The sequence below is a fragment of the Nelusetta ayraudi genome, unplaced genomic scaffold, assembly GCF_046127955.1.
Source record: "Nelusetta ayraudi isolate G7.1 ecotype Tasmania unplaced genomic scaffold, CSIRO-AGI_Nayr_v1 ptg000089l, whole genome shotgun sequence".
Lineage (NCBI taxonomy): Eukaryota > Metazoa > Chordata > Actinopteri > Tetraodontiformes > Monacanthidae > Nelusetta > Nelusetta ayraudi.
Window position 1 is genome coordinate 1,737,501 of NW_027466139.1, and position 25,743 is coordinate 1,763,243.

The following is a 25,743-nucleotide window of genomic DNA, read 5'->3' on the forward strand; positions in this document are numbered from 1 at the left end:
TCATCGCCACCGATGTCTCGTCAAGACTCAGGAGGAGGAGTTTCATCGCCTGCACTCAAGTTCAACTCTGGCACTTTCTGGTTTGGCACAGAAATATAAGTCATATATGATATAAGTCAACCATAAATTAGTCAGTAAAAAGTGACCTTGTTCTTTTGACAATAAAATAGATGTGATTGCTGTTCTCCACTGTTTCTAAATGAGAAAAAATATATATATTTAAATCTTTAGAATATATTATGATACTTTTTTTGCATTCATCAATCCTATTCCAACTTGTACCGATTCACCAGTGACCAACATTGTCACCAGATTCACTCGATCTTCAATCTTCGATCGGCTCTTAGGAGAAAACTCTTCGATTCCACGTTGTTGGTTGTTTTATCTCAGACATAGATTTTCAAGGTTTTTATGTTTCGACGTATTCTTCCTCCTTCCTCAGGCGTCAGGACGCTCCGACACTCAGGGCACTCGGATGAAGGCGGAAGAATACGCCGAAACATGTCAGGTAAAACCATCAAACTCTATGTCTGAGATAAAAAGAACCAACGAGAAGTAATCGCAAGAAAAGACAGAATGAACTTGATTCACTCAACACTCTTAAGGTAAAAGCATGGTGAGATGCTGGGGCTGGAGGTCACGGCTGGGCGGCTCTGGACGCAGCTCGAGCTCCGTGACTGAGACTGTCGAGCGGCTGCGTCTCCACGATGCTCAGCTGCAGACTGTCGCCTCCCGACTCGCATCCCACCTCCGCTTCTCCTCCTCCTCCTCCTCCCCTTCCTGCTCCTCCTCCTCCTCCCCCTCCGCCATCCACTCGTTCCGCTCCATCTCTCAGGCTCGACTCCTCCCTGCTTCCTAACGCGCTCCTTGGTGGGTTCCTGTTGGTGTCGCCGGCCTTGATGAAGTAGTTCTCCAGCTCTGCCACGGGCCCATTAGCGGCGAACAAACGGTGGAGGTACGCCTCGGCGTACTGATCCGAGGTGATCAGGTCCGGTTGGACGGCTGAGGAGGACACAGTTGGTGAGGTGCTGCTCGCCAGGCCCGCCACTAGCTTTCCTGTAAGGATCCGTTCAGTTTGGTTACATCTATCTTTGGTCAGAGAGCAGGTGCAGCAGGTGCGTTCAGGTGCGTTCAGGTGCGTTCAGGTGCACGGCTGGTCTGCCTACCTGTCAGCTCCTCCAGGGCAGAAGACGAAATGGTCACGCTCTTTCCGGTCTCTCTGTCGGTCACCGTGATTCCTGTCATGGATCCGTCTTCCGGGAGCTCGCCGGGGGGGTCCCGTGATGCCAGGAAGCCCCCGCGACACTTTGTCACACACACCGTACTGGTCTTATAGCGCCTGTAACGGAAGAATCACGAGGTGATCACACAGTGAGGAGACTTTTATAGCATCTTCATCAGCTCACTGAAGTGTGCAGCGTGCCATCTGTAAAAATGGCCTCACTGTAAATTATTTATGCTTTTATTCTCCTTTAATAGACAGACAGAGGCAACTACAACTCCAAAATCTGAAGAAAAAAAAATGTTGCTAAAATAAATAAATAAATTATAGCTAAAACAAAAATATAAACTCGGCTTGACCTGTAGGCCGGTATGATCTGCACCAGATCCTCCCTGTATTGCTGCAACGCCGCCTTTGCCGCCGGCAACTCCTGCTTTCCCTCCAGAGCGGCGAGATGCACCAACATCTGGCCGTGAAAGGCGGCAGCGCTGGCCCAGTGCCGCACGGACCTGAGGGTGACGGCCACACACGCAGGTAGTCAGAGCACACGTGTCAGTGTGTCACGTGTGTTTGAATGTCTTCTTGCTGCAGTGCTGTGCAGAAATAACAAGAACTGCGGTTCTAACGCCTACTGTCTTCAATGTCGGGGGCCTTTGAAATGGATAAATACTGACGATATGGAGGTGTTTTCATTCTGCTCACCTGGAGTCGCAGTCTCCCCCCAGCAGACAGGTCTTGAGCTGGGTGAGGCTCAGGCTCAGCTGGGCCTCCAGTCTAACCAAGTCCTGGATCAGCTTGCTTTTGTCGCTCAGGTTGATCCTGAAGCGCTTCAGGTACTCCTCCATCACCTCCTGGAGCTCCACCATTCTCTGCTCGACGTGAGCATTCAAGCACGGATGGTGACATTTCGGATTTCTGACTCCTAAATCATTTCCCTCCTCTTTGATATTTTGCATGTGAAGTTTTACCTGGCATGACGACGACCCCGCCGACTTTCCTCCTGCGCTTGATGGCTGTTTTCTTGATGTGTAGATCATGTCCATCACCATGGTAACCAGCATTCCCACCAGGGCGGCCAGACGGGGCTCCTCTGAGAAGGTCGACAGCCGGCCAATCAGATCCTTCAGGTAGGTGGGCGCCCTGTTCCCGATGTTGCTATGTAGCTGGGTGAGAAAGATTAATGTCCCCACCATTTGTCTTAATTATACGGAGAGGGGGGGGGGAGGGGGGGGGGGGGTTCGGGGGCACTCCTCCTCTTCCTTCCTTCCTTCCTCCCTGACTATGAGAGGCGTTTTGTCTTCATCACGCGACTCCTCACTGCCACCGGCCAACCTCTTGAATTGTAATCTCTTTAGAATACTCCAGCAGGACTACTTTGTATAGACACTGAGCGATGCTTCAGCTTTCAAAATTGCTCTTTCTTTACTCCCAAGGCAACAATTTTTTTCCCATCGCCCTCTGTTGGTTCTCGGCCACAATTGTGAGGCTTAACAGATTAAGTGGAAATCAATGACACATTGTGACGAGGGATAAATCACCTGCCCAGCCCTTTCACGCAACAAGTGACACTCACGTCATCTTTTCTCTGGACACTCACGTCATCTTTTCTCTCTCTCTCTCTCTCTCTCTCTCTCTCTCTCTCAAGTTACAATTGTACAAACCTGCTGCAGCTGTTCCTGGAGGCGGTGCCGCGACTCAGATCCCTCCTTGTGATTGGTCAGGAGAAGAGGGTGGACGACGCTGAGCTCAGGTACGGCCCCGCCTTCTAACATGACGTCGTAGAGAAGCGAACCAATAGTTTGCATCGCCTGGGAGAGCTCCTCCTCCGTGGAGAACACCTGGCCCATGATGACGCCACCTGCACCGGCGAGGGACTGAACTGAAAATGAAAATATAAACGTTCAGAAGAAGAAAAAAAAAATGCCGCAAAGTAGAACTACGAATAGCGTCATAAGACCAGCTAAAGTCTTTCAAAACTGCATCATGTCACATCCGGCCAATATTTAATTTGCATATCCATTAGACTTCTCATCTGTTAAATACCTCAACTACAGTGAATTTACGTCGCGGACATTTAATCTCTGGATCCGCGCTGTCACTTTTGTTTTGGTCTCCTCCTCTTTCGTCTTTCTTCCTACTTCCTGCTTTTTGCGCCGGCCGGCTGAGCCAAAGAGGGAGACCAAGACAACACTGCGGCACAACGCAGCGCTGCTATACACCTCTCTATCGCCATCTGGCGGTCCGGCCCGGAAACTACAACCGCTTTGAATGGGAAGTTATAAAATTTGATTAAATTCCTCTCTCTTTTTTTTTTACAGTTACTGTATATAAACTGTAAATACAGTGTGGAACTATTGACTTGTCTTTATGTGTGTGCTGCTGGAGTTCTCTGTCCCCCAGAGGAGCCAAAGGTCCTCAGGACTGATAGCTTAAGACACACTTTCTATTATGACTGTGCTTAACATTGAATAAATGGGCCAAGGGCTCTCAGCTCTTTTTATTTAGCTAAATGGAACAGTATCCTTTTGTGTGGTGTGGTGGGATGTTTTTACGTGGTAAAATATGGGGCTCTGGGATTTGGGATTTTGTGTTGGGTGGGAGATGTTCTTTTATAACTGGGACAAGGACTTGTGCCAGGCCTCAGACTTTAGTGTGACGCTGCATTGAAAAGACAGTCAGGGGCTTGAGCTTAGAATGATGTCTGGTCTGTAAACAGCCCCGCTAAAGTGGGTGCATTTTCATAAAGTACTTATTTTTAGTTGAAAAACACCCCTAGTAGCAACCATTTTTCAAACCAGACTGTAAAAGAACTGCAAGCATGTGATATATCACAATGTGCCCCTACCGAAGTTGGTAATACTTTTTTTGGTTTGGTTTGTTAGCAACAATGCAGCAGAAAATGTTATTTATTCCTTTTTTAATAGTTTTCCAAGAAGGTTTGTGACTGATGCAAAACACCTTACTGAGTTCTCTTTATCTATCTTGACGTAAATAGATTTTGTATAAAAAAAAATAAAAAAATGAAAGTTCCTCCCACAAGAATCCACTGAGAATTGAGGAAATTAAGGGGTATGAGAAATATATAACAAAAGCCTGCAAAATTGACAGGCCCGGATTTATGAGACAAGGCAATTAAGCTTGGCGGCGTGTTTGCATTTTGGTGTCACAGTGAATTTGACAATGAAGGCCTTGATGTTTAAAAAAAAAAAGAATGAAAGCAGCGAGTCCTCACGCTCCACCGAGCAGGCACATCAACCAACACACACACACACACACACACACACACACACACACTCCCTCTCGTTTCGTCCCCCCCATCTCTCCCTCTCGTACACAGCTTCCCTCCCTCCAGCCTGCTCGTATTGTTGCCACGATGTGTCCTGTTATGGTTGATTGTGATGACTGCCGTCACTTTGATGCTGCGTTCACTGGAGGAGCTCAGCCTGTCGCTCGCCGGCCCTCCCTCCGTGGCTTCTCGGCCTCGCTGACACACTTCGCACTCCTCGGGGAGCAGTAAATATTTAAATGTGCTCACGTCTCACACGCACACACACGAGCTTGCATCGGCATCACAAGCCAGCGAGGATGCACGCAGATGTGGCTAAGAGGGGGACATTTACCCCTTTCGTGCGTTTCTGCCCAGTTCTTTTCCACCCGTCTCTTACCTTATTGCTCTCATGTCTGTGAGGGTGGAGAGTGAAACAAAGATGGAGGGAGAGAAGAGGAGGTCACGAAAGAAATGATGACACAGCGAGCACGGGGAGGTTTAAAAAAAGAAGAAGAGAGGAGAAATAAAGCATGAAGCGAAGGTTATGTGTGGACCCTAGAGAGGAGTTGGGGGGGTGACAGATGGACATATACAAACAGTCTGTCTTCAGAATTACAGCACTGTTAAAACACTGAGGGCTTTCAGGCAGCAAACACTTCTAACCAATCGTTTTTGGGCCCAAGATTTAGTCACATTTAATGTCGTGAAAGCCTATTCCAAGTAATTATTGAACACCTGTATTTATTATGTATTAGAATTATGCCCATGGCCAAGATGTCATGGTGGTTATAGATATCAAACGATAAATAAACAGCAATCAGACTGGTTGGCTGTCCAGCTGGGCGGAGGCCACTTCTGCAAACATTTCTGTCTGCCATTTCTTGATATTAATCCCCGTTTTCATCAACGTCCTATTCCATCGCACACGATTCCCGACTGAAGTGTGACATCAGTGTACTTGTGACTTGGTTTAGTACGCCGTCACCTCTGCAGAACCCCACATCTGCCCTGTTGTAGCTGCAGATCTGCCAACTTGCTGAACATTATTGTCCCTCTCATAACTCCTCAAACTTCATGGCTGCATAAACACTTTACGGCCTGCAGGCTGCACTGATTAGTCCAACGTGATAAACTTGTAAGCAAAGCCTCATCCATAGCCACTGTCACTTCATTTATCTTCCTCTCCCCATTCCTTTTACTCTCAGTTTTTTCACGCGTTCCCCGCCAGCCTCGTCATCCTCCTCCCTCGTTCTGGTCTTTTCCCGGCTCCATCTTCTCGCCGCTCTTTTCGTCCTGCTGCCTTCCAATCACTCATGGGGTGTGGAGGAGAATAAAAGCAGGTTTAATATACAGTAATACATCATGGCACGGCCGGGGTGCCAGACGGCATTCACTTTGCAGGGCCTGTTGTGTTCAGTTAGCAGTGGTGCGGCTAATTATTGCAGATGGCAGCTGTTGAAAGGAGTATTAATGTCGTCTTTCTGCATGGATACGTCCAATATTAGGGCGTGATGAGGGAAGTCACAGAATAAAGTTAGAAGGGAAAGAGCCAAGGCAAAAAAAAAAAAAAAAAGATCTGGAAGATTTACGAGACCTGCATCACTGAGTAAGTGCGATTTGGTGCAGATTAAAATTATAAAATAAAATAAAAAAACTCATAAAGCGATGGAAATTTCGATCAGATTTTTTTTTTAATAGCTGCTGTCACATATGTGAAAATGTCCAAATATGATTCATTATTTTCCTGGTTACTGCTGGCTGCTTTATCTAAAATTCTGCCTCAGCCAATGCTGTTTTCCAAAGATCCATTCAACCTGGATGAACACCTGCTCAGAACTGCCTGCAGCTCCAGCACTGCAGCAGAGGTGTGTGTGAGAGAGGGAGAGAGAGAGAGAGAGAGAGAGAGAGAGAGAGAGAGAGAGAGAGAGAGATCATTTACATTAGTGAGTGAAATTGTGATATTGTTAACATTATAATAAATATGATCATGCAAATATAACGATGCAATAGTTATAATTCTTGACAATAATTACATTAGTGATAATAACAAAATGCGAACATATATTTAATCAATCAGTCAAATTTTATTTATATAGCGCCTGACAACAGCCAAACGCTGCACAAGGTGCTTTCCAGAGTAAAATATAATAATAACAATGCAATAAAAACATTACAGCGAATTCACAATTATAAAACATGAATAAAAAGCAAGTATTCGAGTAATTATGGATTTTATTTCTATTTCCTTTTGTCACAGTTCGTTTTATCACTTCATAATGCAAGACAGCCGTCTGCTGGCCAAACCTAGTCACTGCAGCCAGGATACGTCATTCCTTTTCCGGTGTAAATACATCAATGCAACATGGCGACTCTCAGGACATGAAGTTGCACGTTCATGCACATGTTTTGTAGACACATTGAACATCCACAATGAGTGAACCAAGACGTGAAGGGGCTTTAGTTCGCTATTACTGCACCGCCGGAAATGGTATGGAGCGCTTCCTGTCCGGGGAGGTGCAGAGAAAACTAGCGGCCGAGAACGTGAGTGACTGTCAAAGCAAGTGGATCAGAGACTGACAATTAAGATTGTTACAGTGTTACACATTGAACCATTAATTATATTTTGTTCTTTTAAGAAATAGATATGATGCTTTGTAGTTATTGATATTTCACTAACCTGCTCAGGTGCGTCAAATTCCTGGCAAAGTCTTGTTCAGCTCATCAGCAGAGATCAGCAAAGTCTGCGAGCTGAAGGCAGCAGAGAGACTCTTCCTCCTCCTGAAACTATCCACACCTGAGCCTCTTCCCACCCAAGCAAACAAAGGTAGAATGCAGTAGCAAACACAAGGACAATGCACTTAAGATATGATAAATACCAAACATGCAGAGTAGGTTCTGTATTTATCCCACTGTGTAAAGGGATTCAAACCACAATGTGTTGGAAGCATGGTTCCTCCCTTTTAATGGCATACAAATATCCCATCTCTAATGTTTTGCAGCAAAGGCAGCTTCTGTGCTACAGTCCAGGCTGCTGGGTGAAAAGGATCAGTGGAGCGGCGCTGTAATGACCTGGAGACGCCTGCAGAGGGAGGTAGAGCGCAGGAAGGCTGCTCTCAGCACCAGGAGGAGGAGCGGGGCCCTCGGAGTGACAACACGGCAGCAGGAGGAGGACAGATGGAGTGAGGGAGTGGAGAGGAGAGAAATACCAGGAGGACAGAACGAGAGCGAAGTGCAGAGGGTTGACGAGCCAAGTCGACCTCGCTGGACGCTGAAAAAAAAGAGAAAAAGAGACGATGAAGCGGAAGAAGAGGAAATGTCGACTGCTGCTCAGGGTTACAATAGTGTGGAAAATGGAGAGAAAAAGAATACACCTGAAAGAGAAACCGGGACAGGCTTGGATTTGGAAGTGAGCAGCTGTGGAGTAAATGGGGTGATCTCCATTGAAGAAGAGCTGATCACACCTTTACACAGTGTGAGTGACATCAGGACAATGGATGGAATGGCAGAGGGAGATGCGGAAAGAAAAGTGACAGACGGTAAAAACCTCTCTGGCTTTTATTTCAACTCAAGGCTTACTTTACTTCACTCCAGTTTTTTATGTCTTTCATTTTAATTTCCTTCCATTCCATGTGAATGAAGTGGAGTTTTGTGAGGAGGAAGCAAAGAATCCGCCGCCACCCAGTGAGCCTCCTGCTGAGCCAGTGTCCTTCAGGATCAGCTGCAAGTGCACCGGCGCGCTGTCTCGACACTTCAGCCTCCAGGTGGATGATGTTACTCAGGGACACAAGATCTCTTTCCTTTTAACCTGAAAGTATTTTCAAAGGTAGTTTTGTTTTGTATGTTGAATCTAATGCAGGAGGTGAGCAGACTAATCGGAGTCGGTCTGAGCAAGTTGCTCGGTTGGAGGATTGACCTGAAAAATCCAGAGCTGGAGGTGGGTGCTTTTTTCAGTCCTATTTTAAACTTCGATTTACATGTATCTGCTCTTTTATCAGAAATATTTTCTGCTTTTTTTTCAGGTTAATGTTAATTTGAGTGATGACCACTGCCTGTTTGGGATTCCACTAATCAGGTTTTTCTCACACTGATTTTATTTTACCAACCATATTCTGCTCTCGTAGAGTTTGGAGTTTAGTTTCAACCTCAGTTCATTGCGTAACAATAGTTCTTCCATATTCCTTCTTCAGGTTGCCTCTGGCTAACCGGCGCTATATTAAAAACACAGGACTGAGGTCGACTGTAGCCTGGGCTATTGGCTCCCTGGCTCAGATTAAGGTACCACTGCATGTGTAGGAACTGGATTCCTCCTAATGACCATTATTCTCAGCAGTTGAACCCAAAGCATCCCGGTGGCACACAGATCAGTGTGCTTCATCACTGCCTAATACACACCCTGCGTCGTGTGCTGTTCCCCAGCCAGGCTTCTGCGTGGTGGACCCAATGTGTGGCGTGGGAACCATTCTAATAGAAGCAGCACAGGAGCACACGGTGAGAGCGACACCTGCAGTTGTTTCTGTTGTGATGTGTCCGTCATTTTACTGTCCCACCGCTGTCAAAGTGTGGTCTGACTCTCTGCTGTGATCCTCAGGCTGGACGCTTCCTTGGTGTGGACATTGACGACGGACAGCTACACAAGGCCAGTGAGAACGTAGAGTTTGCAGAGCTGGGACACAGAATCCACCTGCTGAAAGCTTCATGCATGAGTAAGAAACCCTGAGGACAATGTGAAACAAATGGCATGAAATCAATGTTTAGACTTCAGAGAGTGCGGCAGAGTGGTGTCTGTTTTGGGGCTTGTTATTACATTGCACGAGCTGTTATGTATTTGTTTACATAATGACGTGCATGTGCATATTTCTGTGTGTGTGCAGCTCTGCCTCTGCCCAGTGCCAGCGTGGATGCTGTAGTGTGTGACCTTCCGTTTGGCAGGAAGTTTGGCTCTAAAACGGACATGGCTGCCAACCTGCCAGTCATCCTGGCAGAGATGGAGAGGTTGGTTCCTTTTTTTGTCGTCTGTCATCATCATTTTAGCTTTGTATCTAATTATTTTTTGTTTTTGTTTTTTTCGAGGATCCTCTGCTCCGACGGGACTCTGGTCCTTCTCCTGAGTCCTCAGTTGTCGTGTCTTCTGAAAAAACTGCTGCCGCAAAAGGACACTGGGATGTCGACCAATAACCAGGAGGCAAAAGCTCTAAATGATACAGCAAGGCAGGAGACATTCCAAGGCCACCAGGGGATCGATTCCCCACTTACCCAGAAAACAAGCCGTCACCCGGGGCTACAACAAAGCCCAACTCCCCCGCTCAGCTCACTGGAGCATCAGGAAAGCCTCAGAGTCAGCCTTGGTGTGATCGACGGACTGATTCATAAATATGTCAAGAGAAATAGATGACATCCGTGCTGCAGACCAGCGCTCAATTTCAAATGTTTTTATTAAATAAAATACATGAAAAAACAACTATGAAAAGGAAGTGTGTGCATTATTTGAATTCAAACTCTTTGTCGCTCTTGTAAAACATTTATCTATGTTTTTATCTTATTCAAATTCCTTGCTAAAAACCTGAGCTGTGTGGTTTTTAAAAAAAAAAAAAAAAAAAAAACACAACTTGTGGATTGTTTCTCCTTGATTTCAGGAGTTGGACTCTGAAAGTTAGTACCGTACTCAAGATTTTTGTGTAGACAGAAGAAAAGCAGGACTAGAGTTTATCCTCTAATGACAACCATATTTTCGGGAATTCCTGCTGTTTGATCACACACATTGACAATAGCCTGGTTCACATTAACAGTTTAGCCTTGCTAACTAAGCTATTTTTCATATGAGTAGCCCAACAAGGCCACACAGGTATGTGTAATCATTTCTCTCAACTTCCTGTTTGTCCTGTTTCCTGTGCAGCTTATAGGGAATTATACTGTATTTTATCAACGCTGGAGCTGTTCAAGTCTAATTCATATTGCTGCTTTTGAATTTTGTATACAAATACATATGAATTGATTTTTCTTTCGGAATTGCTTATTTTTGCTAAACACAAATCATTCATTAAAAAAAAACAAAAAAAAAACACTTCGTTCTTGATTACGGTGGATCGTTCCGCCTGATCAGACTCCAGCGGCGCCATAGAGCCCAGCGCGCATGCGCAGCAAACGGAAGCCATGTTGGATCTACACTGGATCTGGGCTGGGATTTTCTGACGCCGTATGTTTTTCCTCAAAATACCTGTTTTCGTGTACCGTTGGCGCTTCTCCGTCGTTCGCGCACGGCGCCGTGACCGGCAGCGGACATGATGAACTCCAGTGTCGACCTGTCGCGGCGGAATCCGCAGGAGGATTTCGAGCTGATCCAGCGAATAGGAAGCGGCACGTACGGAGATGTGTACAAGGTAAAAACTGCGGCGAGGGCTCCGGGTTGCCCGGGTTCCATTATCGGACGCAGATTGTTTAGATGTGGAGTTGTGGCAAACAAGCAGGAACGGACGGAACACGATGAACTGTGATTCTTATTTATTTATTTATTTATTTATTTATTTATTTATTCCCCCGTAAACTATGTCTTTCCAGAGTTTCAGATTCTCGAGACGGCATTTAAACCGCTGCTCCTGTTACCAGTCCCATTGTCGGACACAGCCGAATGCTAATTTAGTGACTTATTGTTTTGGCCTCATTCCCCGACGATTCTCACACGATCACGTCAAGGTGGCGAGAGTTGCAACATCACCGAGTGTCATTTGAAGCCTTCAGTCGGTGCAGTCGGAGGCGCTAATATGATTTCGCCTCGCAGAAACTCTGCTTTTCGTGTAAATTCTGACGCACCCAAATGCGAGGGGGATTTAGTAACATTTTTGCCTTTTACTCGGCTTAAATGGAATAAAAAATAGAACCACTTGGGTCGACTAAAACGCTTGTATTTCGAATGAAACCTCTACCTAGATATACAAAACATATATTTATAACAAAATTACGGATTTATGAACGCGTCCAACAATGAACGATTAGGTGCTAGCTGTCCGACAACGGAAGCAGGCACAGCGATAGCACACAAGCTAAACGGGCTGGAGCTGATCTTGTTGAGGGGGGCTGCTGTCGCCAAATAACCGCAAACAGCGGGTTGGTGAATGGACGAGGACACGGATTGGAGCACAGTGGAGGTCAAGACGGTCACTACGGGGCGTAATATTATACGGTGTGCGGCGGCGTTTGCCTGTTTTCTTTGTTAAAAGCGCGTCCTTGTTGGCGTTACAGTGGCTGACAGCTGGAGAGCCAGTGGAGCTAATGCTGAGGAGGCTACAACAACACCACGTCCTCTTCATCCTCTTCATCCTCCTCCTCCTCCTCTTATTGTGTTGTTTTTACAGTAATTGCCAGTAACAGCAGCCGGGCCTAAAATGTTCATTCCCATGTGTATGGGGGATTTGGTTATGTGGCTTCAGCTCTCCGCTGGAGCGAGGGGCCTGGTGGGGCAGCAGATACTGTAGCTCCAGAGGAAAGGAAGTTGGTGGATGACAGAGTGAGTCGACCGCACTCACATATCAATGTGCTCATTACACAGAGCTCAAGATGATTATAGTCGTAAACATATAGTTCAGTGCGAGGCGGTGTCATGTCTAGCAAAGCATGCAGAATTAAAGATGAAGAAAGGAATGCAACAACAAATGAAGTTGTGGAGCAAGGTTTCTGGAGGCTTTCCCAGACCGTTTGTCACTTGAAGGTCCCATGTTAGACAAAGTTGTCTTTACCACTAATTCCAAACTATAATATTTGTCTCCGGACCGTCGGGAAACTCGAGTCATGAGAAAAATTCCTTGGTTCCTTTCTCCAGTTTTGATAATCAGCCCATTGTGATGTTATAAAGGGTTGTGGTATCTCACTGATGGCTCTTCCATATAGACAGGAGCCCCAGTGAGGGTTCTAGATTGGCTCCACGTTCTGAGACCGCTTTGTCTGTGTCTCCCTCTGAACCTGTGGGAGATCCAGCAAAGTGTCAATTTGCCGAAGCTAAAACTCACCAGGAGGCTGCGAACGGTGCGCTGAATATGCAGTTTTCTGGAGATTTTATTTGTTATTGCGTACTTGGTGTTTGTGTTTGCACGCTCGGTGCGGCAAATTCCCAGCAACAATTTATTTGAATGTCCAACGTGTATTCTTTACACCCGCATTTGTTTGTGCTGCGGAGATTTATGCTTTGTGACAAATGAGTCTCTTGGCAGAGTTGATCTTCATTAAGTTCAGGTTAATTTACTAGTAATTACAGATGAATGAATATTCCATAAATCTAGGAGACATAAGACAAGTCTGTGCACAGTTCCCACTAATTGCCCCCTGAAACGCAGTGAGAGACTCACTGTGTCACTGTTGGTGTTTTTTATCGCCGGCTGTCTATTATGTTTCCCTCCTTGATGCTCATCTAGTTTGTTTCTAATTTGGGTTCATTATCTTGGCTTGTTGCGAACACACAGTTCCAACAGCTGCTCTACAGTGAGCCAGCAGCCCGGTGGTGCTCTCGCCTGTTAGACCTGTCGCGCACTCTGCATAGTGTTCAAATGAAGAATGCGCACTCAAGTCAAAGTGATTGTAAGGAACAAAATGAATCTCTTTGCCTTTGTTATGGGGTTGTTGCTGTCAGAAAGTGATCTATAATGTGGCGCCAGTGGATGCATCCCGATCCCGTCAGAGTCCTCGTTGCCTGATTCTTCTTCTTCTCATGGTATGGACGGTGGTTCAGGCCCCGACCCGGAACCTCTGGATTAAAGATAGTGCCTCTCAACACCGGTGCACTCGGTAAACCCCACCGATGCCTATATTTGGTTGTACCACTGTGTGAAAATCTGTTGCTTGGACAGGAATGTTTGAGCAGCAACGCTTGTGTGAAGCTTGTTTGTAGCCTTCCCCCCGCACCCCCCGCACCCCCACACCCCCCGCCTGTATCAGCCGAGTGAAGGAGGGACCGGCTGATAGAAGGGTGGCCTCCTCACAACAAAGTCACACTGCTCCTCCAGAAGGAGGTGCGTTCAGGGTGGCAGAGAGTGGTATGTCTGATATTTGGCACCGGGGATTTGGTGCCAGTCATAAGAGGATCATTCAGTCACATGCTGGCTGTTTGTTCAGCCTCGGTTTTATGCATTTCGCTCGAGGCAACGTGAGACAAAGCTACACTTTACTGATGAGCCCGTGGGCCTTCTTGCAAACAAGATTTAAAGAACTTCTGGGACCAATTTAAATAATTGTTTAACATTGATAATGATCTGATAATGATCAAATTAATATGAATATCAAATATCAAATATATGAATGTCTCTAGTTTTCTTGACATTAAGAAACATTTTCTTTCATTTTCTGTGTGTGTGTGTGTGTGTGTGTGTGTGTGTGTGTGTGTGTGTGTGTGTGTGTGTGTTGTGGGGGCACCGGGGGGGTGGGGGGGGCACAGCTGGGCAGCTATGACACAGGAATGCGGGAATCTGAACTTCCTCCGTGCATGTGTCCTATTGTTTCTCACTACTTCAGCAGCCTGCGACATTAAACACAAACACGCACGCACGCACACACACACTTTAGCCAGGTGATTGTTTTATCAGATGCGTGAACGTGCGCGCGTGCACTCGCACACACACACACACACACGCAGTGACGCTCGCAGATGGCTGTGGAGTCACAGTTGAAGCGACCGGCTCAAAACCATCCTGTTTTTGTCGGCCTTCCTCCAGCGGCTTTGAGGTGAATGTTCAGACGCCGACCTGCGTTCAGTCTGGTGAAAAAGCTCCCAAGCGACGAGGGATCCAGTCCAGTCTTGTTCCACATCAATTCAGCGCAGCGCAGGGATTTTATGGAACAATGTCGGTCCACATGTCGCTGCCAACACGCTAGTGATTCAGCACTTGTTTAGCCGCGCGTTATTTCACAATTTTTATTAGGAAGGAAGGTGGACCGGCAGTCCTTCTACTCATAAAACCTGCTTGGAGGGCAAGTGTACAGTATGTGCCACAGTAATGATGACACACTTTGAACTCGAGTCCTTCGCCTAATAAACCCTGCAAACAGCAGGAAGACAGAAATTCAGAGAGGTTGCGCGTAAAGCACAAACGGCAATGATTATGGTGAAGCTGACTTAACAGCCGGGCAGTTTGACTTCAATTCCATTGAACAGAAGTGCTCAGAATGATGGTGACGATTAAACATTCCATCTATATTCCGTCAACATTAATTAAGCCTAAGGACGGGGTGGGGGGTGATGAGACCCTCTTGTATTATGGGAGAGGTCCTCGATTAAGTCAATGATTCGCTCAGGACCTGCAGTAAAGGCACTGAATCATATGGATGTTCTGTGCTGAGTGAGTCAACAACGTTCCCCCCCATTCACACCTCAGCACTGCTGCGCTTTAACAGGAGCACCTCTGTTCTGCAGACAGTCTTGTGTATTGCAGCAGCTGGTACTGTCAGCCACCGCTATGATGCGTTCAATGAAACAAATTAATAAAGCCTTTCATGTCCATCTGACTACGCACATAAAGCCCATGTGAGGTCCAGGAGGTTCTGTACAAGAGGGAAGGGGAACAGTAGATGTGCATTGTCTTGCATCCTGACCCAGTGCCACACATGTGCTGCTCGATGGCTAAACCTTGGCATGGTCTCTGCCTGAGGGGAGATCCTATTGTGAGAATCTGCACCCGTGTGACGGAGGTGGAAGTGCTCAAAGCTGGCCAGCGCTCAGCAATTGTTTGACACCGGCTTAATGTGAGATTTTGCTTTTCTTTTCTATTTTTTGTGGCGTTGGGAAAGTTTGTCTGCTGTCTAGACGGCTGTTTGCTGGACTCTCCAGTGTTTGTGTGATTCCTTAAATACTGCACATACTTCCATTTAAAACCGTACTCGTAACAGTGCTTGGGTGGGTCAGTGGAGACTGAGAGAGTAGAGAAGAGTTGTTTCATCAGGTCATGTCTTCAGGTAACTTCCAGCATCGCTTTAACCTAATAATACTGTACTGTTGATATTAAATGTTGAATGAAATGGCTGCTGTGTGTGTACAAGTCGCTGTAAACGGGAAGAGGCTACTGCTGGACCTGCTGCACACTACAGGTCTTGATGCCTTATTCCAGCATCTGCCTTCTTAAAATGACCCATTGTTAGTAAATACATTTCCACCCAAGCTTAAACTTTGCCTTCCCGTTAAAGATGCCCACATCAGGGACTTTGCATACAGGAAAAAGGCAATTTGTCAGTGCTGGACATTTTGCAACGGATGCACCAACCCTGACCCTGGCTGCAGCTGGAGAGCACTGATGGGTCCAGACAATAAAATTCTAATTAAAGCTCCATCTTTCCAAATCATTGGAAGGATGCACAGATTGTAATTAATGTTCTTGTTCCGACCAAAAGTAAAAAAAAAAATTCCTCCGAGCGATTGCAGTCATAAACGGTTCATTTCATTCTCTTGCTTTGCATTTGAAAGCATGTCTGGGTGTTTCCCGTGAGACAGTGAGTATTTAAAATAAAGAAAGTGACAGTTGTTCTAGTCACTTGCACACGTCTTCACCTCAGCTGTTCCTCTTCCTGACGACAGATGTTGTAAATCTGCACGGCCGTTCAGGCACGATGCACAGAACCGACTTCACTTGCAGAAAGCAAATGCAGAAGTGAGAACCGCCAACCTCCTGACGTGACCTCTGACCTTAGTATATAAGGCTGTGAGAAAAAAAAACTGACTTCAAAGTCAGCTCAGCAGGGATCGGCTTTAAACAGGTGAAATGTCTTCGTCAGGATTTCTGTGAACGGACCACTTTGTTTTTGGAAAAGCTGAAGAAAAAAATGGAATGCGTCGCCTTTCTGTCTTTGCACGTCCAGCCAACAAGCGCAGTGTCTCAGAGCAGAGCTGCAAAGGAGTTCATTGTGCCACTGTTAAGCTGTCAGTATGAACAACTGGGAGCAGGTGACCCAACACCACAGAGCAGGTGACATGAACACAGCAGTCGGGGTTGGGGTCAGAGTGGAGTGGGGAGGGGGTCACAGGTCCTGTCCTCGCAAGGCCTCAGCAGCAGTTAGTCCTGTCATCAGTTGACTGATGCTGATGTAGTGGTGATGATGTCATCGATAGGTCGTTTACGTGACCTTTCAGCCGCTTGGCCTCGACGGTTCAGCGGAAATCTCGCATTCTCTGTCGTTTGGCCAACTGTGAAATTCCAGTCGTTAAGGAAACAAAGTTGCAGTCACTAATTGGATTTCACTGAAAGGCCGCAAAGTGATGGATGATTACACCTGAGTTGTGTTAACGATTTTGCACTGATATGCATAAAGGTTGCCCTTCACTTTTCCTCTTCTTCATTCCTGCTGTTGACAAGAATTGTAGTTCTTGGTAATCTTGCAAGGCAGCTGGTTGCCTCGTAGTTGGACTGTGATATGCAGCTCAGCCGTCTCACTGTTCTCCAGATACGCAGTGAGTGCTTTCAGCCTTGTCCAGGCTGCCCGGGGGAACAGAAGAAGAAGCTACGAGGATTTGTAAACAATAACAGCTGCTACGGACTGTTGCTTCGATCACATCCGATCAGCAGTTTGATCACCACTAGATTCTATTATCACCGTTAGAATAACAGTAGACGCCTTTTTCTGCTTCGCTGCCAATCAGATTGGGTAGAGTTACCGTTTTACACAGCAGTGTACAGTAGCCACTGCAATAGTAGTATATAACAGGAGTAATCGAAGAGAAAAATGTAACAGCCGTCCTTGACAGCAAACAAACAGACGCAAGTGAGATTTGACTTCTTATGCGCTTCACCCCATTCATGGAAATTTTAGAAATATGGTTTTTATTTTGCAGAAAACTGCAATGGAATCGCAGCTAGTGAGATGTTCACCCAGTTGTCCTCCAGGTTCTCCCTCTCTTTCCCCACGGCCCTGCGTGAGCTCCTACTACATGGACGCAGCAGATGCATCAGGAGAGTTTCAGAAAGATTTCATCCCAGGATGCCGGCTTAGATATAAGGAACTCGCTCCGGATCTTTCAGACAAGACGCCGGAGCTGATGCTCTTCAGCCACTGTGTACATCTCCAGATAATGACTTCCGACTCGGGTTTGTTTCTTTCCCGCCCGCCCGCCTCCGTCACGATGTTGTTTGTTGGGTTGGGTTGGACGGACTCTGGTTTCCAGCGGAGGAATTGCGTCGCCGTTGCTCAAGACCTGCGGCACGTCAGGCCGTTTTTAGACAGCTGCTCGTCCAAACCTACAATCCTTTGGTTTGACCAGACGCTCTTCCCCCCCCCAGTGGTCGGTCACAACACGCAGGCAGAGCGGCAGTGGAGTGGAGGCTGTTGTGTTGTGCTGTGTGTTGTCGCCACAGTTGGCGGCAGGGAGCGCGATGAGTCATTGCTGTTCTGTCTGCGGACTGAAGACGCACTGTCTCCGCTCTCACTACTCGGCCCTCGTCTCCTCTTTTTCCTCTTTGCGTCTCTTTGTGTCCCAACATGGCTTTGTTTTGGGGAGGCCTGTCTCCCTCTCTTCTTCTTCTTCTTCTGCTTCTGCTTCTCCACTTCTTTTTCTTCTTCCTCTCCTCTCCTCTTCCTCCTCTCCTCTTCTTCTCTTCTCCTCTATTTCTCTTCGCCTTCTCCTCTACTTCTTCTTCTATTCTTCTCTTTTTCTTCTTTGCTCCATCTTCCCGTTTAAACTGAGGAAACGCACACTCTGTCTTTCTCTGAAGTACATTCATGTTTTTTTTTAGTTATTCTCGTGTACACCTCCACTGTCAGTCGAGATGTTGTACCCCAAGTTGTTGCTCTTCAGTCTTTCACTCTTTTCATGCGAGGACTCCAATTCACCCAATTCATCTTGCTGTTGTTGTTTCCACTTATTTCTTCATCTTGAGCTCATGGTGCTTATCACTGGGAGAGTTCAGTTTGCACATCGGTCAAATGCTGACCGAGTGTTGGAGCTCGGTTTGGATTGGACTCTTCAATACTCTCTGTCTACAATAATACGAGCCTCCATCCTGGTAGTGAACTTCCCAGAAATGGCTGAAGTGCATCACTTACTTCCTTTTGCTCGCGCCTGCCAAGTCTGCCAAAAACACAGAGTTCTGGAAATCCACTCTTTGCGATGTCACAAAGGGGCACTGGGAGCGTGGTCATTAGCGAACACCATTCAGGCCACTTTTAGATGATTTTCCGTTCGTTAAGAGCATCACAGCCTTAATCTGCTTCTAATTTCTGGGGAAGCCTTCCATCCCGCAGCGGTAATCCCATCAAGGAAGCCACCCGCCGGCCGCAGACTCCACTGACTGCTGCCTTGAAGCAGAGGACGGCCTCCCGATAGAGTGACCAGACCAGAATGTGAAATGTCACTCCCCCCTCCCCCCAGCTCTCTAATGTTGGATAAATACGGCGGCGAGGCTGCAGCCAGGATGAGGGTAGATGAGGGTTTCACTCTCCAGTCTGTCTGTGGAAACTCCAAATAGTTCCATGTTGCAGTGAGGAATCATGGAAGAGAAGGAGGTGTGACGCATCCTCAGCTCCCGGCCTGCTGGGGATTTTGTTGTCGCTCTTGTCCAAAGTGCTGGTTTTAATCGGTTGACTCGTCCTCGCACACCCACTCTTGTTCTCACACATGCACGCACGCACACACACACACGCACACACACAATCCACTCAGATCGGTCACAGTTGCACATTCCTGGCACGGGGAAGCATGCGGCTCCTCGTCCCCTCTGGAAGACCATCTTTTATTCATGTGCGCTTCATATAGAACTCCTGCACTGCTGCTAAAATAAACACAATCTGTTGTTGCCGGGAGTGTCAGACAGTTTTCTCCATAACTGTGATGAAATACAGAACAAAGTGTCTCAGATATGACATCAAGATACACTAGCAGACAACAGTTTGGACTCAGCTCATGAGTTGAATGTCTTTTCTTTCATTCTCATGACTCATTGACAGTGCAGTTTCTCACTGAAGGCATCAAAACTACGTATGAACACGCATGGAATTATGGAGGAAACTATAAAAGTATAAAATAACTCCTAATAGCACCTTTTATATGTAAATTCTTCAAAACAGCCTCCTTTCATAAAAAGCATATTTAGAGTTATTGAATATGTTTTTCTTATCTTGCTCATATATTTGATGTCTTCAGTATCTGTCTGCAGTGGAGAAAGCTGTGAAGATAAAAAAAAAAAAACTTACTTACTTTTTTTTTTTTTTTTTAGGATTTTTTGTTCACTTCATTTCTTTTTGCAGCTCTTGCTGTTCCCTCCAGTACAGCTAAACTCTGCATTAGTTGTGTTGTCAGCTTTGCCAACCCTCTGACGTGTGAATCAGACTCTTCATTGTCTGGCTTTCACGTGTTTTTCTTTTCTTTTTTTTTTCCACTCCGTTTAGGCTCGCAATGTCAACACAGGAGAACTGGCTGCTATCAAAGTCATCAAACTGGAACCGGGTGAGTTATCTCAACTATCAGTGCGTCTCCACCAATGTCTCCCCGCCGCTGCATGTTCAGCTCATCAAAAGCCAGGAGACGGTCATGTGTGGCAATTGAATGGTCCTACATGGTGAAGGTCTTGGGGAGTGGAATTTTAAAGATACTGCTTTTAAACCTGCTCTCCTTGTTCCGCTGGCTTCCGTGAGTCACGCAGGGCAAGGGAGCCGATCCACGTGCGCGCCGCGGGAACACAAGCGGCCTTCTCACAGTTACGGTTGTGCTTTGCGTTTCCCCTGCAGGTGAGGACTTTGCTGTGGTCCAGCAGGAGATCATCATGATGAAGGACTGCAAACACTCCAACATCGTGGCCTATTTCGGCAGCTATCTGCGGTAATGTCCTGTCTGCAGTGCACTGGAATTTCTTTCTTTCTTTCTTTTTTTTTTATTCGACCGCAGGACGCCAAGTCCTTTATCCCAGGGTACACAGGTGTGTCTGTGTGTTTGAGGAGTATTAGATACTGTGTGTGTGTGTGTGTGTGTGTGTGTGTGTGTGTGTGTGTGTGTGTGTGTGTGTGTGTGTGTGTGTGTGTGTGTCGTACTGTTGTAGTCAAGACGGCACCAACCGAGACCAAGACATTATCAAGAACAGAGAGTATGGAGATCCAGACCAGACCAGAGATAAATTCCAGTTTGCTTCTAAGTGGCAGCAACAGCATCTTTTCAGCAACGTATCTTTGAATCATTTTCTTTAACATTTTGCTGCTTTGCCCACTATTTTGAACCCTTTCCATGGGTGTCACCAACAGAGTGTAAAGCGGCAGCAGCTGGATTCTTTTCCGTTATTATCGTGTTATTACAGTGTTGGCTGAGTCTCCACTGGTCTTGATCAAAAAACCACCAGCCAGTAAAAATGCCTCCTAGACGAGACTGAGAGCCTTAAAAAGTGGTCTGGAGACCAAGACCAATCTGGAGGACTGCAACGCTAGTGTGTCGCTCCTGTACCTGACCATGCTGTTCTCTGTGCAGGAGAGATAAGTTGTGGATCAGCATGGAGTACTGTGGCGGAGGCTCTCTGCAAGATATCTATCACGGTAAAAAAAAAACAGGCTGGGCCAAAACAGCCAGAAAACACTGGTTCATTAAAAGCCAGGTTGGGGTTTTTGACCATCTGTGTGTTTGTCTCCTCTTGTTTCACTCCCACAGTCACCGGGCCTCTGTCAGAGTCACAGATAGCTTACATGTCTCGGGAGACTTTGCAGGTATCGTGTTCTCTCCATTTATCGGAATAACATGGATGGCAATAAACAAAAAACGCTTTTCTTTCCTCTGCCTTCTCTTCTCACCGTCACATGTTTGTGGTTGCTTCACAGGGTTTGTACTACCTGCACAACAAAGGCAAAATGCACAGAGACATCAAGGTGAGTTTGAGGAAATGTTCATTTTGATGTCGGCGCCACTTTAAGTTCTACGACGTCTGTTTGCACGTGTGGTGAAATTAAAAGCAAAGACGACACAAAAGGCATTTTGGATTTCGAGCTGCAGGCCGCATTGATCAGAACCTCTGGAATTTGCTGCTCTGCTGAATAAAGTGCCAGGATGCTGCAGTTGATCTCGTGCCGCGGTGTTGATCACGCTGTGTTTGTTTTCCCACAGGGAGCCAACATCCTCCTGACAGACAACGGCTACATTAAGCTAGGTGAGAGGAGCCGCCAGGATTTGACACATTCTGCCTCACTAGGCCAAAAAAATGCTGCGTTGAGTCCCGGCGCCAGAGTTTTCTCTTACGTCGTCATTTTAGTTTTTTTCTCTTCTGCTTTTCCCGTCACCATCACTTTGTCCCCTCGCATTTCCCTCCTTCGCTCTTGTTTTGATGCCTCCTTATTGTTCCCTCACTCTCTTATTTTTGTCTGTGTAGCTGATTTTGGAGTATCGGCCCAGATCACAGCGACTTTAGCCAAGAGGAAGTCGTTTATTGGAACTCCTTACTGGTTAGTGCTTTTTATATGATCAATCGTCATGTTTGCTGATTTTATCACCTCAGCTGATGTTGTTTGTAAAAAAAACTGCCAGCAAAAGGAGGGGTCTCTCTCTTCCAGCGCCAAAGCTGACATTTGTGCAGGAGCGTTGTCAGCTGTCCAAAATCTATTTGTGTTTGAAGTCCGTCTAATCAGCTTATTTGCCCCCCCCACACACACACACACCCTCCTCTCTGCCTCAGGATGGCTCCAGAGGTGGCAGCAGTCGAGCGGAAAGGAGGCTACAACCAGCTGTGTGATATTTGGGCCGTTGGCATCACCGCCATCGAGCTGGCAGAGCTGCAGCCACCGATGTTTGACCTGCACCCCATGAGGTAAAGAAGTGTGTGTGTGTGTGTGTGTGTGTGTGTGTGTGTGTGTGTGTGTGTGTGTGTGTGTGTGTGTGTGTGTGTGTGTGTGTGTGTGTGTGTGTGTGTGACAATATCGTAGAGCACAATATGACATAAATAAGTAAGGTAGTCAAGACGGCACCAACCGGGACCAAGACTAGAGAATATGGAGAGACCAGACCAAGACTTTATGGACCAAAGAAAAGTAACAACAGAACAGAATCAAATGACCAGTGTTTTAAATTTAAGGTTACTTCTAAATGGAACAGCAACATCTCTTTTAAGCAAATTATCTTTGAATCATTTTCTTTGACATTTCGCTGCTTTGCCAGTTTTCAAAAAAAACAACTTTGCTTCATAAAATTAAAAAATGATTAAAATAGATGAACTAGGAATAAAGGGGCAGGGTAAAACGGCAGCAGCTGGATTCTTTTCCATTATTATCGTGTCATTACAGTGTTAGCTGAGTCTCGACTGGTCCAGATCAAAAATCCCCAGTGCGAGACCAAGACCCTTTAAAAGTTGTTCAACTGCTGCACTACTTGACTTCATAATCCAAAGCTTGACTTGGTGTCTCTTTCCTTGCAGAGCTCTCTTCCTCATGACCAAGAGCAACTTTCAGCCTCCCAAGTTAAAAGATAAACTCAAGTGGTAAGAAAACGTTGTGTCTGCATCACTCTGAACCTTCCTCAGCTGTTTGTTTTTTAAACCCCACTTCTGACTCATGCTTTCTCTTGTCTTGCCTTTTTTTATTTATTTTTTTTGTACAACAGGACAAACAACTTCCACCACTTTGTCAAACTGGCTCTGACCAAGAATCCAAAGAAGAGGCCCACAGCTGAGAAACTGCTGCAGGTAAAGCAAAAAATATATATTTACAAAAACAAATCATGAATAAGTGAATAATTGTACTTTAAGAACAGCCACACCCACTTTTGATGACAATGATTTCTCAGTCGTGGCAACGGGTCATCACGCGTTGCTTGTCCCGCCTCCTCTGACAGTGACCCTGAGTCCCACCTCTAACGCCGCCCTGACGTCTTTCCTCTCCTTTGGCAGCACCCGTTTGTTTCGCAGCCGCTCAGCCGGACGCTGGCCATCGAGCTGCTGGACAAGGCCAGCAACCCCGACCACAGCACCTACAACGACTTTGACGACGACGACCCCGAGCCGGAGGTAAACCCGTCTGGACCTTCTCGGGTTTCTGCTCCGTCAGAAGATGCTTGCGTCATCGTTTCTTCTGTCTGTCTGTCAGACTCGTCAACAGCGCGGTGATCATATCTCTGCTGCGTCTCCTCTTCTCTCATTCTCCCTACTTGCTGCCCTCTTCTCCTCCCCGTAGCCTTCATCACTCCCTCCTCCTCCTCCTCCTCCTCATCTGTCTGCTGCAGTCTCCTCCCTCCTCCTCTCTGCTCCACGCTCTCTGATTTCTCTCCTTGTGCCCTCTGTCGTGTCTCCTCCTGCTCTCCTCGCCGCTCTTCTCCTCTCTGTCCACCTGACTTTCCTTTTTTCTCTCTCCCTCCTTCAGTTGTATCTTCATCCCTCATTCTCTCCCCCCCCCCCCTCCTCCTCCTCCTCCTCCTCCTCCTCCACCACTTCAGTTTAAGTACAGGGGTCATTTCCTACCCATAGGCCCCGGTGCTCGTCGTGCGCCCCGTGTGGCGGCCTGTGGAAAGGTACCAGTGTGGGCTGCAGTGATGTCCTCTAGTGTGCAGGACGCCGTCGCTGCTCTCTGCTGTCTTGTGGTGGCCGACCGCTGCACTCGGCGGCGCTGTCATGGAAACTGGCTTCGGCATGCGACTCTCGGATGGTTGATGGATTGCCATGGCAGCTGCATGAATACTTTAACATGCCAGTAAAGGCTCGAACGTTGCCTTGATGCCCTTCTGACATGGACACGGTCGGCCGACTCCTTCCGTCTTCAGCAGAGCCCCTGAAAACACAACGCGCACTCAAACACGACGGAAAAACTGCTTTGATTTTACTTTTTTTTAGTCGCGCTTTGTGGGCCAGAGTGAGGAAAACAGCCCCGGCCTTTAACAAATTCCACCGTCCAGTTAATGAAGTTAATTTTTAAACCCCCAGTGGATTCCTCTCTGCCCAGCTCACTGGCAGGGATAGAGCTCAGGCCTTTGGTCTCCTCAGCGGCGTAGTGGCGACCGGGCCTCTAAGAGAAATTTGTCGAGTGTTGGTGAATGATGACATCACCGCACCGTCCAGAACAACACACTGACACTTGTGTAACTCCGTCCGCCTTGGTGACGTGGACGGCAGGTTTCTCTCATCAAAATGTTGAGAAACATCAGAATTTCAATACTCTGTCCATCTTTTGCAACGGCTTTATTATTTCTTAAATTGGCCATTTAGACACACAGAACACAAAATACACTGTAGCTGTCCTAGTGTTTTGCCTCTTGTGTCTCTGCAACAAACTTGACTTTGATTTTTGATGGATTCTTGTTGTGTCACTAGCATGGTCTGGCGTTGCTGTGGTTTTCCTCCTAACTGCTGCAGGGGGTGATGTGTCTTTTCTTTACCCTGACAACTTGACATCAGGAGCTCGAGAATTAATCTCAAGATCTGGAGTCTGACGCGTTGTTGTTGTCGTCAATGTGTTTGTTTGGTTGTTGTCGACTGTTTTTGCCTGTCCGACCTGTGTCGACATACTCAGTTGTCTAACCCTGCCATTGTGTGTGTGTGCGTGTGTGTGTGTGTGTGTGTGTCTGTCTGTCTCCGCTCTCCGACAGTCTCCAGTCTCGGTTCCTCATCGTATCCGTTCCACCAGCCGGAGCACCAGGGAGGGAAAGACGCTGTCAGAGATTAACTGTGAGTGCACGCACACATGCGCACGCACACGCACAAACTTGACTTTTTCTGTCAAGCACCTCCACAAAGCAGCCTGAATTCATCATCATTTTAACTCTTCGCCTCTCCGAGCCTCGGATCCGCTGAGCTCTTTGGTCTCATGCGGGTTTCTGCTGTCTTGCAGTTGGACAGGTGAAGTTTGATCCTCTGCTGAGGAAGGAGACGGAGCCTCATCACGAACCGGTGAGTTCTTAGCTGCAGCACAGCTGTGTGTGTGTGTGTGTGTGTGTGTGTGTGTGTGTGTGTGTGTGTGTGTGTGTGTGTGTGTGTGTGTGTGTGTGTGTGTGTGTGTGTGTGAAGGGTGAGTCCTTCCTTCACCTGCACCAGCATGGCTGATCCTCCCCCCCCCACCCACCCAGCACAGCAGGCACCTCGGCCAATGTTGCCAACCGGATCTACAGCGGCGCCTGCGGTACTTTCAAAATAAAGGCAGATTAGTCAAACACCAAGTCGGACCAAAAGTAACCGCGGCATTTTATTTGCTGCGTACTTCCACCTGAATAAACCCCGCCTCCCCTTTAAAATCTGCCCTCACGGCGCTCGTAAGCCGCTAACGGGGAAGGAAGGGGGAGCGCGGCGGCCTCGTGAAATATCACCGCGGCTCGTCTGGGTCGGCCGGTGAAGACAGGCAGAGG

At 47.0% G+C, this 25,743-nt stretch overlaps 3 protein-coding genes across 14 annotated transcripts in view; 2 read left to right on the plus strand and 1 right to left on the minus strand.

Annotated features, from left to right (window-relative positions):
* LOC142901594 (uncharacterized) overlaps positions 1 to 3,393 on the minus strand; it is a 3,491-nt gene extending 98 nt beyond the window's left edge. Inside the window, exons 1-7 of one of the 2 annotated variants that reach the window (XM_076046164.1) lie at positions 3,266 to 3,393; positions 2,884 to 3,101; positions 2,191 to 2,385; positions 1,925 to 2,091; positions 1,582 to 1,731; positions 1,167 to 1,339; positions 1 to 1,002 (exon numbers count right to left, since the gene is read on the minus strand). The exon at positions 1 to 1,002 is cut by the window's left edge and continues 98 nt beyond it. In XM_076046164.1, coding sequence (XP_075902279.1) covers positions 638 to 1,002; positions 1,167 to 1,339; positions 1,582 to 1,731; positions 1,925 to 2,091; positions 2,191 to 2,385; positions 2,884 to 3,069 — 1,236 coding nt within the window. In that variant the 5' untranslated portion in view covers positions 3,070 to 3,101; positions 3,266 to 3,393 and the 3' untranslated portion in view covers positions 1 to 637. Of the gene's footprint in view, positions 1,057 to 1,166; positions 1,340 to 1,581; positions 1,732 to 1,924; positions 2,092 to 2,190; positions 2,386 to 2,883; positions 3,102 to 3,265 lie in introns of both variants that reach the window. The other variant, XM_076046163.1, reaches the window with a different exon arrangement.
* Positions 3,394 to 6,817: 3,424 nt separating this feature from the next.
* On the plus strand, positions 6,818 to 9,944 carry thumpd2 (THUMP domain containing 2). Its single transcript, XM_076046168.1, has 11 exons — positions 6,818 to 7,031; positions 7,176 to 7,314; positions 7,490 to 8,026; positions 8,130 to 8,251; positions 8,347 to 8,424; positions 8,510 to 8,562; positions 8,678 to 8,765; positions 8,907 to 8,978; positions 9,079 to 9,193; positions 9,362 to 9,482; positions 9,561 to 9,944. Exons 1-11 carry the CDS (start codon positions 6,921 to 6,923, stop codon positions 9,880 to 9,882), a joined length of 1,758 nt encoding a protein of 585 aa, XP_075902283.1. The 5' UTR covers positions 6,818 to 6,920; the 3' UTR covers positions 9,883 to 9,944.
* A 678-nt stretch (positions 9,945 to 10,622) lies between these two features.
* The window catches only part of LOC142901465 (mitogen-activated protein kinase kinase kinase kinase 3-like), a 34,457-nt gene continuing 19,336 nt past the window's right edge, over positions 10,623 to 25,743 (plus strand). For 10 of the 11 annotated variants that reach the window (XR_012928985.1, XM_076045979.1, XM_076045981.1 and 7 more), the window contains exons 1-14: positions 10,624 to 10,867; positions 19,839 to 19,896; positions 20,178 to 20,268; positions 20,905 to 20,969; positions 21,082 to 21,137; positions 21,249 to 21,296; positions 21,532 to 21,574; positions 21,794 to 21,866; positions 22,097 to 22,228; positions 22,832 to 22,894; positions 23,017 to 23,098; positions 23,303 to 23,419; positions 24,991 to 25,069; positions 25,233 to 25,291. Coding sequence is in view for 10 of the 11 variants with exons in the window: in XM_076045979.1 (XP_075902094.1) it covers positions 10,769 to 10,867; positions 19,839 to 19,896; positions 20,178 to 20,268; positions 20,905 to 20,969; positions 21,082 to 21,137; positions 21,249 to 21,296; positions 21,532 to 21,574; positions 21,794 to 21,866; positions 22,097 to 22,228; positions 22,832 to 22,894; positions 23,017 to 23,098; positions 23,303 to 23,419; positions 24,991 to 25,069; positions 25,233 to 25,291 (1,065 nt within the window). In the remaining variant the exon portion in view is untranslated. Of the gene's footprint in view, positions 10,868 to 19,838; positions 19,897 to 20,177; positions 20,269 to 20,904; positions 20,970 to 21,081; positions 21,138 to 21,248; positions 21,297 to 21,531; positions 21,575 to 21,793; positions 21,867 to 22,096; positions 22,229 to 22,831; positions 22,895 to 23,016; positions 23,099 to 23,302; positions 23,420 to 24,990; positions 25,070 to 25,232; positions 25,292 to 25,743 lie in introns of all 11 variants that reach the window. The other variant, XM_076045980.1, reaches the window with a different exon arrangement.